The sequence below is a fragment of the Neovison vison genome, chromosome 8 (assembly GCF_020171115.1).
Source record: "Neovison vison isolate M4711 chromosome 8, ASM_NN_V1, whole genome shotgun sequence".
NCBI classification, from domain to species: Eukaryota; Metazoa; Chordata; class Mammalia; order Carnivora; family Mustelidae; genus Neogale; species Neogale vison.
In genome coordinates, this window is record NC_058098.1 from 119,843,658 (window position 1) to 119,857,546 (window position 13,889).

The window sequence follows — 13,889 nt, forward strand, 5'->3', positions numbered from 1 at the left end:
GTGTCCATTGACTTTTACATACCTCGATCTGAGATAATTTGAACAATTGGTTGTTAATCATTGCTTATCTGTTCTTTCAAAGTAAAACAGACAATAGTTAAATCATCTGGAACTACCTGTATTAATTGTAAGATAATATACTTTTGGTTTTTGTTAAGTTTTGGTAGTAGAGTTTTAGATTATTTAAATTATGATCAGAGAATATATTCATAAAATCTCTACATTTGGGGGACTTATTAAGGTTTTACTTATGTCAATTCTTTTTTTTTTTTTTAAGATTTTTTTATTTATGTCAATTCTATAACAGTTTTTGCAAATGCTTCATGGACATATGAGAATATCTGATGGGCAAAAGTTTTACATGTGGAATCAAGCTTTCCAATTTGCAGATTGTTGTTTCTGCAATTAACTTTTTTTTTTTATCTTGGCTTATTTTTTTTTTGTCTGCTTGATTTAATCAAGTCCTAAAAGAAGTGAATTGAAGTTCTTCCCCAAAGCTATACCTTGGAGGGTTCCTCTTATGTTTTCAGATGTTTAGGCTTTAAACTTTTCCTATTCTATTCTGTGATGCCTAAAGGTTTCTGTTCTCGCTGTCCTGTGGTTGGAGTAAAGTCCACAGCTATCCCTCTTTTTTGTATTTAATGTATTGGGCTTTGAATTCCTTTTTATCTGATATCCGCATTGCTACTTCAGCTTCCTGTCATTTATGTTTTCCTGTTACATCTTTGTTCACCCTCAATTTCACTGTCACCATGTTTCTTATACAAAGCATATTTAAACCTCACTGCCCACCATCACTACCTTCATTCCCTTTTAAGATTTTTGTTCTAATTTCATCCTCGTTAAGTAAGTAGTTCCTTGAATGATTTCTTCCAGTCACATAGGTGTTTTTTGTTTGCGCTTACTTATGAATAATATGCCAGTTGGGTTTGGGATTCTTGGATCCCATTCCCTTTCCTCAAATATCTGTAAACTCTTCCTTTGTCTCCTACTTCCAATGTTGCAAAAGAAAAATCCAATGCTAATCTACGCTCTTGGCTTTGTTTGCAACATGCTTTTTCAAACTGCGAGTTTAGGAGAGGTACTCTCTCTCCTTGGTGTTCAGAAATTTCTCTGGAATTTGTCCCAGTGTTAGCCTTTTTAAAATTAATCTTGTCTGGAATTCAGTGAGCCCATTCTGAAGACCTACCTCCTTTCCTGCTCAACTAAACATCCCTTCATTATCTCTGGGTGTCCTCCTTTATTTTGATCTCTCTTCCTGAAGTTCAACTATTTGCATACTAGAGCTTCTAACAAGTTCCCAGGGGATGCTGATCCTGGTGGTCCTAGGAACTAAACAAGGAGTAAGCTAAAAGATACAAGGTTTACTGTCGGAGCTCACTTCAGCCTGCAAGTATTGGTAGTAACACATGGTTAGGAGAAACTGAGGCCCAGACAGAACTCTCTCTGCCCTTCTGAATGGTGAGAAATTTCCACAGTTCTCCAGAAAAAGCTGAGGTGTTGACTTCTATACATCTGTTCTCATCACTCTGAGCTTGGGTACTACACTCTGGAAAGAATCCAATGCCCCCCAAAATAATAAAAATTTAAATTTAAATTAAAAAAAAAAAGTCCAATGCCCAGGCAGCATGGCTGCTTTGCCCAAAACACTTCTGGCATCCCTCAGACGTGTGGGTGCTGACAAAATGGCACCAGCATGCCTCTTTGAGGGTCCAGACATTATTCGTACGCCAGCCCTCCTCACCTAACGGGGTGAACCAGGAAATGCACATCGGTGGCCTCATTCTCGACCCGTTCTGGGAACAAGATCTTATCTGGTGCTCCCTTTGTATAAGGATAGCAAATTTGGTCAGCATTACTCATGTGGGAATACCGGGGTGGAGGGGACTTCTCAGTGAAAACCAGCCAGAGGAGCTCATTCAAGTCAGAACTTACCTACTCCTGATTGTCTGCGCTGCACCAGGCACTATCCTAGGTGCTGAACAAAGAAGCTATGGAAAAATAGTTTCTCCGTTCAAAGCTGGATCTCACGTTCACCATCTCATCTGACCCCAGTCACAGCCCTAGGAGGAGGTTCTTTATCACCATTTGACAGATGAGAAACTGAGAACACAGAGAAACTGAGACTCAGAGAATTCAGTGTCTTACATAATATCCAGTTGTTCAGATAACTAAAGGGAAAACCAGGACTCAAGCACAGTTCCGGTGATTGGCCACTGTCTGCTACAATTTGCTATCCAGATCACACTGTTTTTCCAGTACCCCACTTCTAGCTTTCCTTGGCATCTCAAACATGTTTCCTGGTCTCCCTCCTGGTAACACCCCTGTTGGCTCTTAACCTCACCTCTCTACACAATTGACTGCATTAGGGACCCAAATCACAGCTGTGCCAGAACCAGCTGCAGCGTACTGAGCTCATTAATGGCCACAAAAACATCTTTGCTTGGTCTCCACTGACATCTCTGTCTCTGTCTCCAACTCTACTTAGAAAGTGCGTCCTCAGCTGGATGCAGTGGCCCAGCATCTGGGATATCCAGCTGTGGAAAAGGCCGTGCGGATGGCTTCCCGTCACTCTCCAACAGATGAGAGATCACATCCACCCAGCTTTACTCTGAGCCCACCTGTCAGAGACTTGCCTTCATCAGGGCTCAGACCTGAAGCTAGAAAGCCAGCTGCTTATCCGGCACAGGGGAGACCAATGAAGAAACTCCAAAAGGCTGGCTTTGTTAAGAATTTTCCTCATTTGGTGATGTCCCCCGGTGAACCATTAAGAGTTGAACACTGAAGATTAAAGCGGTCTGTGTTGGAGAGGAGCATCTGGTTCATTTGCACTCTTAGTGGTAGCAGTGCCACTCAGTTTCATTTCTGCTGCTCTGATGGCTGGGCCAGCTTCACATGAGCTGAAGAGGGCCAGAGCGAACCTGTCACTGCTCAGTCCTCCTGAGCAATCCTCATCATCCAGCCTTCAGGCCCTTGCCCACACTGTCCCTACCATCTGGGATGCCTTTCCTACCTCCTTGCCACCTGTTTAAGTCCTGCCTCCTCCTTCGAGGCTTTGGCTCCCGATAGGCTCTCCTCTCCCCTGTGATGACACTCTGTATCTACCAGTCTCCTTATGATTCAGCATCTGTTCCGTCTATTGCCATTGTGTGCCCAAGGTATACCTGGAAAGTCTCCCGTGTGTCTGAAGCTCCGAGAGGACTTGCCAAAGTGAGGCCAGAATTAGCAGCAAAGCATAACTAAAACCCAAGTCTCTCTCCATGCAGCCTGTATTTTCCTTGACTCACTTGATCTGTGACTCATCTGTCCAGGGCAGTTGACATGCCTGGCTCCTGTCCACTGACCTGGGCCAGGACTTTGTTTTGGATAGAGTTTGTTGTGACACTGATGAGGTCATGTCATGACAGTGGTTATCATTTGGCATGGGTTGGGGGTCCAGAAGCTCCCTTCGGCCCTGGTTCCACTAAGGCATATATTTCATCTCTCTTCCAGTTCTGGCAGTGTGGCCAGTGGGTGGAAGTGGTGGTTGATGATCGCCTGCCTGTTCTGAAAAAGGAGTACCTCTTTGTGCGTCCTCGCAGCAACAACCAAGAGTTCTGGCCCTGCCTGCTGGAGAAAGCTTATGCCAAGTAAGTATAGCCCACCCCTCTGACCAGGGCCTCAGTGCTGCCTTGCCTGCTCTGCTGCTGGCCCTGATGGATGCGGCATAGCAGCTCGCCCTCGGATTTTTGGCAACTCTGCATGCATGTGATGCCCTGGGAGCATCAGAGCCATTGCCACCGGGCTGGGCATCCCCCATAAAAAAATCACTGCCTGCAAGGCTGTGTTGGGGCCAAGGGAGGAACCCAGAGACACATAGCAAGGGGTGGACAGGGCAGGACTGAACAGAGGTATGTACTAGTAATAATGTTTTTGCAAGGGTTGGGATAAGAGCCCAGGTATCGCTGATGGTCAAAATCTGAGGGAAGGACAGAGAGAGAGAACATTCTTGAGTTTCTGACTCACAGAGAGTCAGGCTGAGATTGTATAGAGGATGGGGCATTGAGTGAGGCCTTGAAGGTTGAAGGTTTGATGGAATTTCAGTTGAAGGTTTGATAGAATTTCAAGCCTTGGAGGTTGGATAGAATTTCAGTAAGAAGAAAGGGGATGTGTTGGAGAGTGCTTCCCAACCATGGGATTGATTCAAGCAAAGACCTAGGGGCAAGACAGCTCAAAGTGAGGCCGGGCAGTTGGGGGCCGGTATGACTACTATGAGATGGTATCTGTGCTGGGGGGTGGGTAGGCAGTGCAGGTGTCGCTGGTTGTTCTATGGTCCAAGTGCCATGATGCAAGGACCATCTTCTAGTGTTAACAAGCTCAAGGTCACCCCAATTCATATGTTTTATTTAGACTCTTTGAGTTGCATGTATTCAGAAGATGTGTACTGAGTATTTAACCACAGGTCAGGCATCGTGCTTGGCACGGGGACAAAGATTCTGAGACTGGCTTAAGTAGGTGTGAGCAAGAGTATGTGTTAGGTGGAAATGGTCAATGTCACAGAGAACTGTGCAGGACACATCAGAGCTAAAAGTCAATGCTAAGAGACAAAGGGACCATCCCTTTCAGGAGAAAATGAATTAATGGAGTATCACCAAATCAGGTTCTCTAAAGATCATCATCACCAACCAAATTTTACAGGACGGGAAGCCAAGACTCTTGGTAGTCACGTGATGGTGATCGCTAGCCTGAATCTGCTCTGGTTTTCAGTGATTTGCCCAGGGACATGATTTAGTAAGACTGAAGACCCTGCTGGGTCCAGTCCTGGGCCCGAAGGATGTTAAAAACCCCGCCGACCATGCTAGCACTCCAGTTCCTGTCCTTCTAGAGATCATGATCTGAACAGCCATGTATCTCGAGAGCTTTTTTTTTTTTTTTTTTTGCTTTCTGTCTGTTGAGCCTATTTGTAGAAAACTAAAGCTATTGCTCATTTCCAGTGTCAAGAAGAGCTGTTCATTAGCATTTGAGAAGGAAGCCTAGCTAGCAGTCCAGGTTGTTGGACCGATCCATATGTTCAGGGAGGTTAATTTGCTTCTAAGCTACTTACCCAAACACTGCCATTTCTTTCCAGTATGGATTCAGCTCTCACTACTTCAGGGCTTCGTTTTTTTTTTTTTTCCTTCTGTGAAAAAGGGAGCGTGCCAGTTCACTTGGAGAATTAGAAACCTCGTGGAATGAAATGATGACTTTGACCCCATTTTGTTAACAGTCGACCTAAAGCCATCATTCAGCTTGAAAAGAAAATGGGAAACTGGACCCGGAATCCACATTCCACCGCCTAAAGAAATCTAGTGGAGGCTAAAATGTTTCAAACTAGTAAGCTGTTTAAAAGCTTTCCCCTCTATCCGAAGAATGGAACCATAGAATGAAGGAGTGAGTGCAACGGAATGAGAGCTCTCAGGGCTGGAAGGGGGCTCTGTCAGCCTCAAGTCCTGCCTCCTCCTTTGAAAGATGAAGAAACTGATATGCAGAGCAACCCAAGGTCACATGGTGTTTGAGACCAAGCTGGGATGAGAACCGTTCCCCTCGCCCCAGGTTTTTCCATCATCCCTTAATGCTGTCAGTTTTATGTTAAAAAGATTTGTGTTTTTGCTTCTTTGGAACTCAGAGTCAGGCACAAACATGGAGAACCCATCCATCCCCATGGAGATGAGCAGCCTCTCCACCCACGAATGTAAGCCAATGAACACATGCATCCCAAACTTTCAACTCTCCTGGCAACTGGGAAGTCTGGAAATGAATTGGTTGGGTCTGTCAGATCTACATCAGCAGGTTTTCACACACCCCTCCTCCAGAGGACTAACATAGGAGATCGCAGGACAACATCTGTCAGGTTGCGTATCACCCTGCGCAGAATCTGGGCAAATAAGAATCCCAGCATTTTAGCGTCCTTTCGGATTCTGATGTAGATGTCTGAATTCTTCCCTCTTTCCTCGCAGAGCTGGGCAGATAGATACTTCCCCCAAATGAGGCCACAGCCCAGAGATGAGAACAAGGCATCTCCGAATTCCTGGGCTCGGGTGACAAGGTATAGTGACAGGTGTGGTGAACACAGTTGTCTCTATCTTTCCTTCCCTTTCTGTTTCCTGTCAGCAAAGGGGACTAAGAATAGCTGCCATGTTCCTGAAGCATCAGCAGGATTTGTGAGCTCATGTTTGTGAAGCAGAGAGATAGCTCCTTGTCAAATACCCAGCTGCTGCTGAGACAGGTTTGTGGGCATTGTGGAGAGATGGCGAGAGAGAGGCTGCTGGCCTTCCCCGTGCATTGGGTCTCTCTGTGCCAACTGTGGGGTGCTGTGAATCCAGGACCTCAGACGGGGCCCCCAGACACTGAGGCAGTGGGCCTGAAGTTGCCGAGCCAGGTTCTGGCTCTTTTCTGGAATGGCTCCAGGGCCGCCCTCTTGAAATCTAGGGAGGGCCCCTGAGTGCCTCACCAAGAAGGGGCTCTTACAATTGGGGAGGTCATGCTGGTGGGCTCCGGAATGGGTTCCAGAACCCCAGTCTTTGTGAACTTCCAGGACCCTCGGCAATGCCCCTCCTACTCTAGGATGAGAGCCAGAATAACCTGTGGGAAATCAGGAATCAGACATTCAGACCCAATTGGGCATGAACATGCCCAAAGGCAGGCTTTGCCTTTGACTAAGTAAATACCCCAGAGATAAGAGTCGGTCAGGGCATAACCCTGGGTCAGGGAGAGGGAAAGACAGGAAGATAAGATTTAGAACCAGTTTTGTTTTGTTTTTTGGTTAAAGATTTTTATTTATTTTTTATTTGACAGAGATCACAAGTAGGCAGAGAATCAGGCAGAGAGAGAGAGAGACAGGAGGAAGCAGGCTCCCTGCTAAGCAGAGAGCCCCATGTGGGGCTCCGTCCCAGGACTCTGGGATCATGACCCAAGCCAAAGGCAGAGGCTTTAACTCACTAAGCCACCCAGGCACCCCTAGAACCAGTTTTAAAAACAAGTTGAGATCTACCTGTCACATGGCAGTTTCTGCAGAATGGCCTTTTGTGTATCCTTAGTTTCCTGTTATAAAGGACTTGTAAGCATTAGTGGCATTTGTGCCTGGGTGGTTGTCCTGCTTTCAGTGGCTATTTGACTTATATTTGCTGACGTGAATTTATGTGAATGCTGGGCGGTGCCCAGGAGGAGAAAGTGGCAGGGGTGGGACTATGAGAGAAAGGACTGAGGGGCCCCAGGAGCCTACCCGGTCCACCTCGCTGTTCTCAGGGGAAAGACCCAGAAGGGAGGGTTGTGGGCCGCCTAGAGGAGCCACAGGGAAGAACTAGGGCCCAGAGCCCCACGGGAATTGCATTACCAGAAAGCAAGCCCTGGTCAGAGCTTCCCTACTGCCCCTGGCCTGTGGCTGGGGCCAGATGAGAAGGTCACAGGTGAGAAGTATGAGTGACTGGGGCAGTGGTGGGGAGGACTCCCGCTGGGCAGGATTGACACCAGGGGGCAGAGTCTTCTCCCTGTCTGGCCTCAGATTCAGATCTTCATGGGTTTCCCCTGTCTGAATCTTGGGGTTCCCTCGGAGCCTTTCCAGTTGACCCCGCTGACAGGAACTTAAAAACAAATCTGCTGTTGTCTGGCCCTGCGTCAGTGGTCAGCATAGCCTCTCTCCCGGGAGCACCCTCACAAGGCCCCTGTCTGCCATGCTCTTCCGGCTCCAGGGATTCTTCCTGCCTGGAATGCCCGCCCCACTGGCATTACCCTTATAAACTCAGCTCAGACCTGTGCCCCTCCGAGAGCCCCCCAGACTGACGGGCAGTTCCTCTCCACTCCAAGAGGACCCACAAGCTTTCAGAGCAAATAGATCCTCAAGGGATGCAAAGAAACTGGAGGAGTTATTCTAAGGAGAGTGTCCCTGTGGCAGGGTGCCGTTGGGAAGGAGCAACTAGTGCAGGCAGGAGCAGGGGGAGCGTCGATCTGCTGTGCCCAACAGGGACAGCCACGAGCCCACCCACTGCGAGCCACACGCGCCAGGACCAGCATACCCGTCACAACCGCCCGTGGAGGTGGACTCTCCAGTGCCCCTACCCTTGCTGGCCAAGGGAGCCATAGAACATCTCAGCCTCCCGCCTATGACTGGGAGCTCATGAGAGGGGAAACAGGCTGCTGAACCCAAGCAGTTTGGCTCTTGAATCTGGGATCTCTCGGCCTCCCTAATGAGTGACTGCGGCTGTTCAGGTTTGGGGGAGAACGGAGAGGAGGGGAGATGGGACAATAAGCCTGGGAAGGAGCAGAAACCCCACACAAGAGTGGGAAGAGGTGCGGTAGAGGACACAGATGAGGTTCCACGTGGCTTGCTTGGACCATGTGTTAGGTAAGACTTGTCCTCCCCTTCGTTACCTTCAGGACAGTCGCCTGGCCTCCCTGACCGTCCTGGGATGAGGAGGTCAGTTCTGAGAGCAGGAGATCTGGATCCCGCCTTGCACTGCAGAACGGAGGCTGCTCGTGGCCACGGTGGGCACCAGGCTGTTGGCTGAGCTCCTGGAGGGGAGGTCTTGCCTACCTTTGAACACTCCGTGCCTAGCACGGGACCCCTCACACAGCGAGGACTTGTCACTATTGTGAAGCAGAACAGGAAACAGAGGATATTCATTATCCTAATATCCGATGTCTATTAAGGGCTTGCCACGTGAAAGTAATTTGTCCAAGGTCAGGCATGGAGAGGTTGGGATTCGATCTCTGGCCTGAGGCTCCAGCACCTGCACTCCTGACCCCTGCATGATACTGCTGCTTATGGGGCTGTCCAGCCCCGGGAGACCAGGGGAAGGACAGCGGCAGAACCTTCATCCAGGCGAATAGATGGCAGGTGGCCATGGTCCGGAGCTGGACTGGGCGATCCTTCACTGGACGATACGCAGCGGTCAGGTGTGCAAGCTCCCTTCCTGGAGCGTCTCACCAAAGGCCTTAGAGGGGCTGACATGACTTCCCTCTTCTAGGTTCCATGGGTCCTATGCCAACCTGCACTACGGCTTCCTCCCTGACGCCCTGGTGGACCTCACGGGAGGAGTGGTCACTAACATCGACCTGAACTTTCCTTCTGACCTGGTGATGATGGTGAAGACAGCGGCCAAGGCAGGCTCCCTGATTACCTGCGCCACGCTGGCCGAGGTGAGCAGACTCGACTCCTCATCCAGGAGTATCTAACCACCAGCCAGTTCAGCTAGTAAGACATGGTCAAGCGGGCTCCATGGGGCGCTGGCACTGTGCCTGATGCCATCCTCACAGCAGCCCTCCCTCTAAGACAGGGGCTGCAGAATTCACTTACAGAAGAGGAGATGGGCTCAGAGAGGCTGAGGAAAACTCTCAGCCTCACACAGCCAGTAAGTAGCTGAGCTGGCTTCGAATGCTTATGGCCTGACCCTGCGGCCTTTGCCTAGCACAGCCGTGTGACCAGGCATAATGGGGTCTGGAGGGACTGGGCAGCCCTTTGATTCTCACTGGCTCCAAGGGTGGCATCCCAAGGTCAGTATGTCCTATTCTGAAAAGCTAGGATGACCCTCCAAATTATTTTGGAGTCTATTCTGAGACGGCCAGCTCCCTATCCATGAGAATATTTCCTGCACTCTCTAAACATGTGGGCTTTGGGTCACACACCCCAATCTGAAACACCCCCCAAAAACTAGCATGCAGTTTAGTTTCTCACAGCGTATGGGTGCTGGGTGTTCCGGGCTCCTACAAGACACCCAGCAGTCGTGTTTTGTGCCGCGTGTCATTAAGCACGAGGGACTAGAGGAGGAAGCAGTCCACATTGGCCTCGGGACTCTGGGGTTCTGTCAGAAACGGGGTAATCTCCGGAGGTATGACATGCCTGCGGCCTCAACCACCCAGCAGCCTGCAAACTCGGTCCCTGTAGAAAAGACTCCCAAGAGCCTGTGCCTTTCCAGTGCCACAGTTTAGCTGCTGATTGAACTGTGCTTCTCTGTTCCTCTGAGGAACCTGTGAATGTGTAATGCTTGGTCTGCTTTCCTCCTCTGAAGCCGACAGGTGTGGCCAGGAGCCTGACGAATGGCCTGGTGAGTCAACACGCGTACACCGTGACTGGAGCCGAGCGGGTAAGTCTCCCGTGGGGAGTGTCTGGCTTTCTTATTCCTCAAAACAGGAGTCAGCATCCCATGCCTTCAGCAAGCCCCCACCTGGCCTCATTCCTTCCACTCATCCAGAAATTCTGGTGCCCAGCATCTTCCTGCCCCAGGGACCCACCAGAGCGCTTGCGGTCTTGTGCTGATCACAGACGGGCTGAGTGTCCCACTAGACTGTGGGGTTAGCCCAGAAAGAAAGAAGAAAGAACCACCCAGACGACTAGGGCAAGCCCTGGAAGGGTTTATGTACCAGCTAAACTGCTACCACGGAGGCCCTCCAAAAAACAGGGGCTTAAATAAGATAAAGTTCATTCCTATCTCAGAGAAGCAGGTAAACCCAGAGCTGATAGCTGTTAGGTGACTCCGCCGTCGGCAACGTGGGTTCTCCCCGTGAGCCCAGGGCAGCTGCTCCGAGGATGGCCATCTTCTATCCAGGGAAAGCAAAAGAAGCCAGGGGATGCTTGTAGATTCACATAGAAGGCACCCACCCATCAGAAAACACACACACCATGTCGTCTCAGACCCCATTACTCCGAACTTAGTCACGGGCCACACGGAGGCCCAAGGGAGTCTGGGAAACATCCTGTCTAGACTTTATTCCCATGGAAGAGGGGAGGACAGCTGTTGGCGGACAGTGCTCCTCCTTGATGCAGGCATGAACCTGGGGTAGACAAAAGCGTATGTGATTACTGTGTGCAGTATCATTTGGTCCTGAAAACATGACCGAGGTCCAGCCTCCTCCTTTCCTAAGTGAGAAGCCGAAGCCTGAGAGGGGAAGGTCAGGGTCAACACAGCTACTTAAAAATGCTGGGCCTGGACACCAACTGTGTGGTAACCGTGCTTTCTGGCCTTGAGACAATATCCCACACAGGTTCTCTGTCTCTATTTCCCACCACTCTTGAGGTCTAATCATGTTCTTGAGGCCCTGAGAGGCCATCCCAAGCTCCAGGGTACACTTTCCACAGATGTTTATGCCCACAGAATGCCGAGCGATCGGGCACTGTTTCTGGCATGGGTTCTCATCTTTGCCTTCCCTCTGTATCAGTCTGTCTCCCGTTTAATGACCCCAGGACACTTGTTCTGTCGTTTTGTGTCTTGGTGAGTTTTCCACAAAATAGAGACACTATCTTCTGTCTCCTGTTTTTCTCCTTAAGGAAATGCATCACAAAATGCTTTCCTCTACACAGTACCTGGGAGACAGGAGGCACCTAATAAATGCTCATGGGATTATGGATGAGTGCGCTTGCCTGAGTGGGTAAACATGTCCCTCTGTGGCCTGTGAAGATGACGTCACTGAACCTCTGCGTCCATCACAGAATGGATGGGAGGCGCTCAGAACACATTTCCTGTGAGCAAGGAAGAGATCACCCTGATCAAGCAAGGAAGACCCCAGTCACAGTGGCCCCAGATTCTCCTCCTCCAAATGCTCCCAAGCCCGTCTCAGAATTCTCCATGGGCGCAGCCAGTGCCATCATTTCTCCAGGCCCCACAGGGACATGCCGCTTCCCACTAGTCCCGTCCCAGATGTGCAAAGTCCAGGCTAGGGATGACAGATTGGCTTCCTTGTGTGTCAGCCTTGATCCATTGACAATGTTGTTTGGATGACTGTGTCGATGAGACTCTGGCACTGCTTCCAGATTTGGGGAAAGAGCTGTGATCGATGCGTGATCTGTGCTGGAACAAAGGAGCCATGGCACCGGTGTGATGTCTCCGCCCTTCCTGGGAAAGGCCCTTTATATAATGAGACAGCCCTTGGTTTTAATCTGCCATGAGCCCTGAAACCACTTCTCCTAGGACTAATCATTCACAACTGCGGGACTAGCGTTTAAGGGAATACATCGGAGGAAATAATCATCCTGAACTAGATAACCTGCATCAACTCTTCCCTGGGGGGACCCTTTCTGAGAGCGTGGCCAGGGCCAGGGGTACAGTGAGTGCCCAGGAGAGGTGAAGCAAGAGTGAGTTCTCAAAGGTTGTCATGACCTTGGCCTTGAGTGTGACCCCTGAACCTCTCTGCCAAGGCCCAGGAACTGGACTTGGTTGAAGATTTCTCCTCCCAAACGAGGAGGTCACAACTGACCTCAAGTGCTAAGATTAAACCAGCCCATAAATGCAGTGTGTTTCTTTTTTTTTTTTTTAATTTTTTATTTTTTATAAACATATATTTTTATCCCCAGGGGTACAGGTCTGTGAATCGCCAGGTTTACACACTTCACAGCACTCACCAAAGCACATACCCTCCCCAATGTCCATAACCCCACCCCCCTTCTCCTAACCCCTCTCCCCCCAGCAACCCACAGTTTGTTTTGTGAGATTAAGAGTCACTTATGGTTTGTCTCCCTCCCAGTCCCATCTTGTTTCATTTATTCTTCTCCTACCCACTTAAGCCCCCATGTTGCATCACCATTTCCTCATATCAGGGAGATCATATGGTAGTTGTCTTTCTCCGCTTGACTTATTTCGTTAAGCATGATACGCTCTAGTTCCATCCATGTTGTCGCAAATGGCAAGATTTCATTTCTTTTGATGGCTGCATAGTATTCCATTGTGTATATATGCCACATCTTCTTGATCCATTCATCTGTTGATGGACATCTAGGTTCTTTCCATAGTTTGGCTATTGTGGACATTGCTGCTATAAACATTCGGGTGCACGTGCCCCTTCTGATCACTACGTTTGTATCTTTAGGGTAAATACCCAGTAGTGCAATTGCTGGGTCATAGGGCAGTTCTATTTTCAACATTTTGAGGAACCTCCATGCTGTTTTCCAGAGTGGTTGCACCAGCTTGCATTCCCACCAACAGTGTAGGAGGGTTCCCCTTTCTCCACATCCTCACCAGCATCTGTCATTTCCTGACTTGTTGATTTTAGCCATTCTGACTGGTGTGAGGTGATATCTCATTGTGGTTTTGATTTGTATTTCCCTGATGCCGAGTGATATGGAGCACTTTTTCATGTGTCTGTTGGCCATCTGGATGTCTTCTTTGCAGAAATGTCTGTTCATGTCCTCTGCCCATTTCTTGATTGGATTATTTGTTCTTGGGGTGTTGAGTTTGCTACGTTCTTTATAGATTTTAGACACTAGTCCTTTATCTGATATGTCGTTTGCAAATATCTTCTCCCATTCTGTAAGTTGTCTTTTGGTTTTGTTAACTGTTTCCTTTGCTGTGCAAAAGCTTTTGATCTTGATTAAATCCCAATAGTTCATTTTTGCCCTTGTTTCCCTTGCCTTTGGCGATGTTCCTAGGAAGATGTTGCTGCGGCTGAGGTCGAAGAGGTTGCTGCCTGTGTTCTCCTCAAGGATTTTGATGGATTCCTTTCTCACACTGAGGTCCTTCATCCATTTTGAGTCTATTTTTGTGTGTGGTGTAAGGAAATGGTCCAATTTCATTGTTCTGCACGTGGCTGTCCAATTTTCCCAGCACCATTTATTGAAGAGGCTGTCTTTTTTCCATTGGACATTCTTTCCTGCTTTGTCGAAGATTAGTTGACCATAGAGTTGAGGGTCTATTTCTGGGCTCTCTATTCTGATCCATTGATCTATATGTCTGTTTTTGTGCCAGTACCATGCTGTCTTGATGATGACAGCTTTGTAATAGAGCTTGAAGTCCGGAATTGTGATGCCACCAACTTTGGCTTTCTTTTTCAATATCCCTTTGGCTGTTCGAGGTCTTTTCTTGTTCCATATGAATTTTAGAATTATTTGTTCCATTTCTTTGAAAAAGATGGATGGTACTTTGATAGGAATTGCATTAAATGTGTAG

The 13,889-nt window shown here is 48.6% G+C and overlaps 1 protein-coding gene across 1 annotated transcript in view; it reads left to right on the plus strand.

Moving 5' to 3' along the window:
• CAPN13 (calpain 13) overlaps positions 1 to 13,889 on the plus strand; it is a 63,287-nt gene that overhangs the window by 11,812 nt on the left and 37,586 nt on the right. The window contains exons 4-6 of the mRNA XM_044262529.1: positions 3,493 to 3,629; positions 8,982 to 9,153; positions 10,023 to 10,097. Of these exons, the coding sequence (XP_044118464.1) occupies positions 3,493 to 3,629; positions 8,982 to 9,153; positions 10,023 to 10,097 (384 nt within the window). The remainder of the gene's footprint in view (positions 1 to 3,492; positions 3,630 to 8,981; positions 9,154 to 10,022; positions 10,098 to 13,889) is intronic.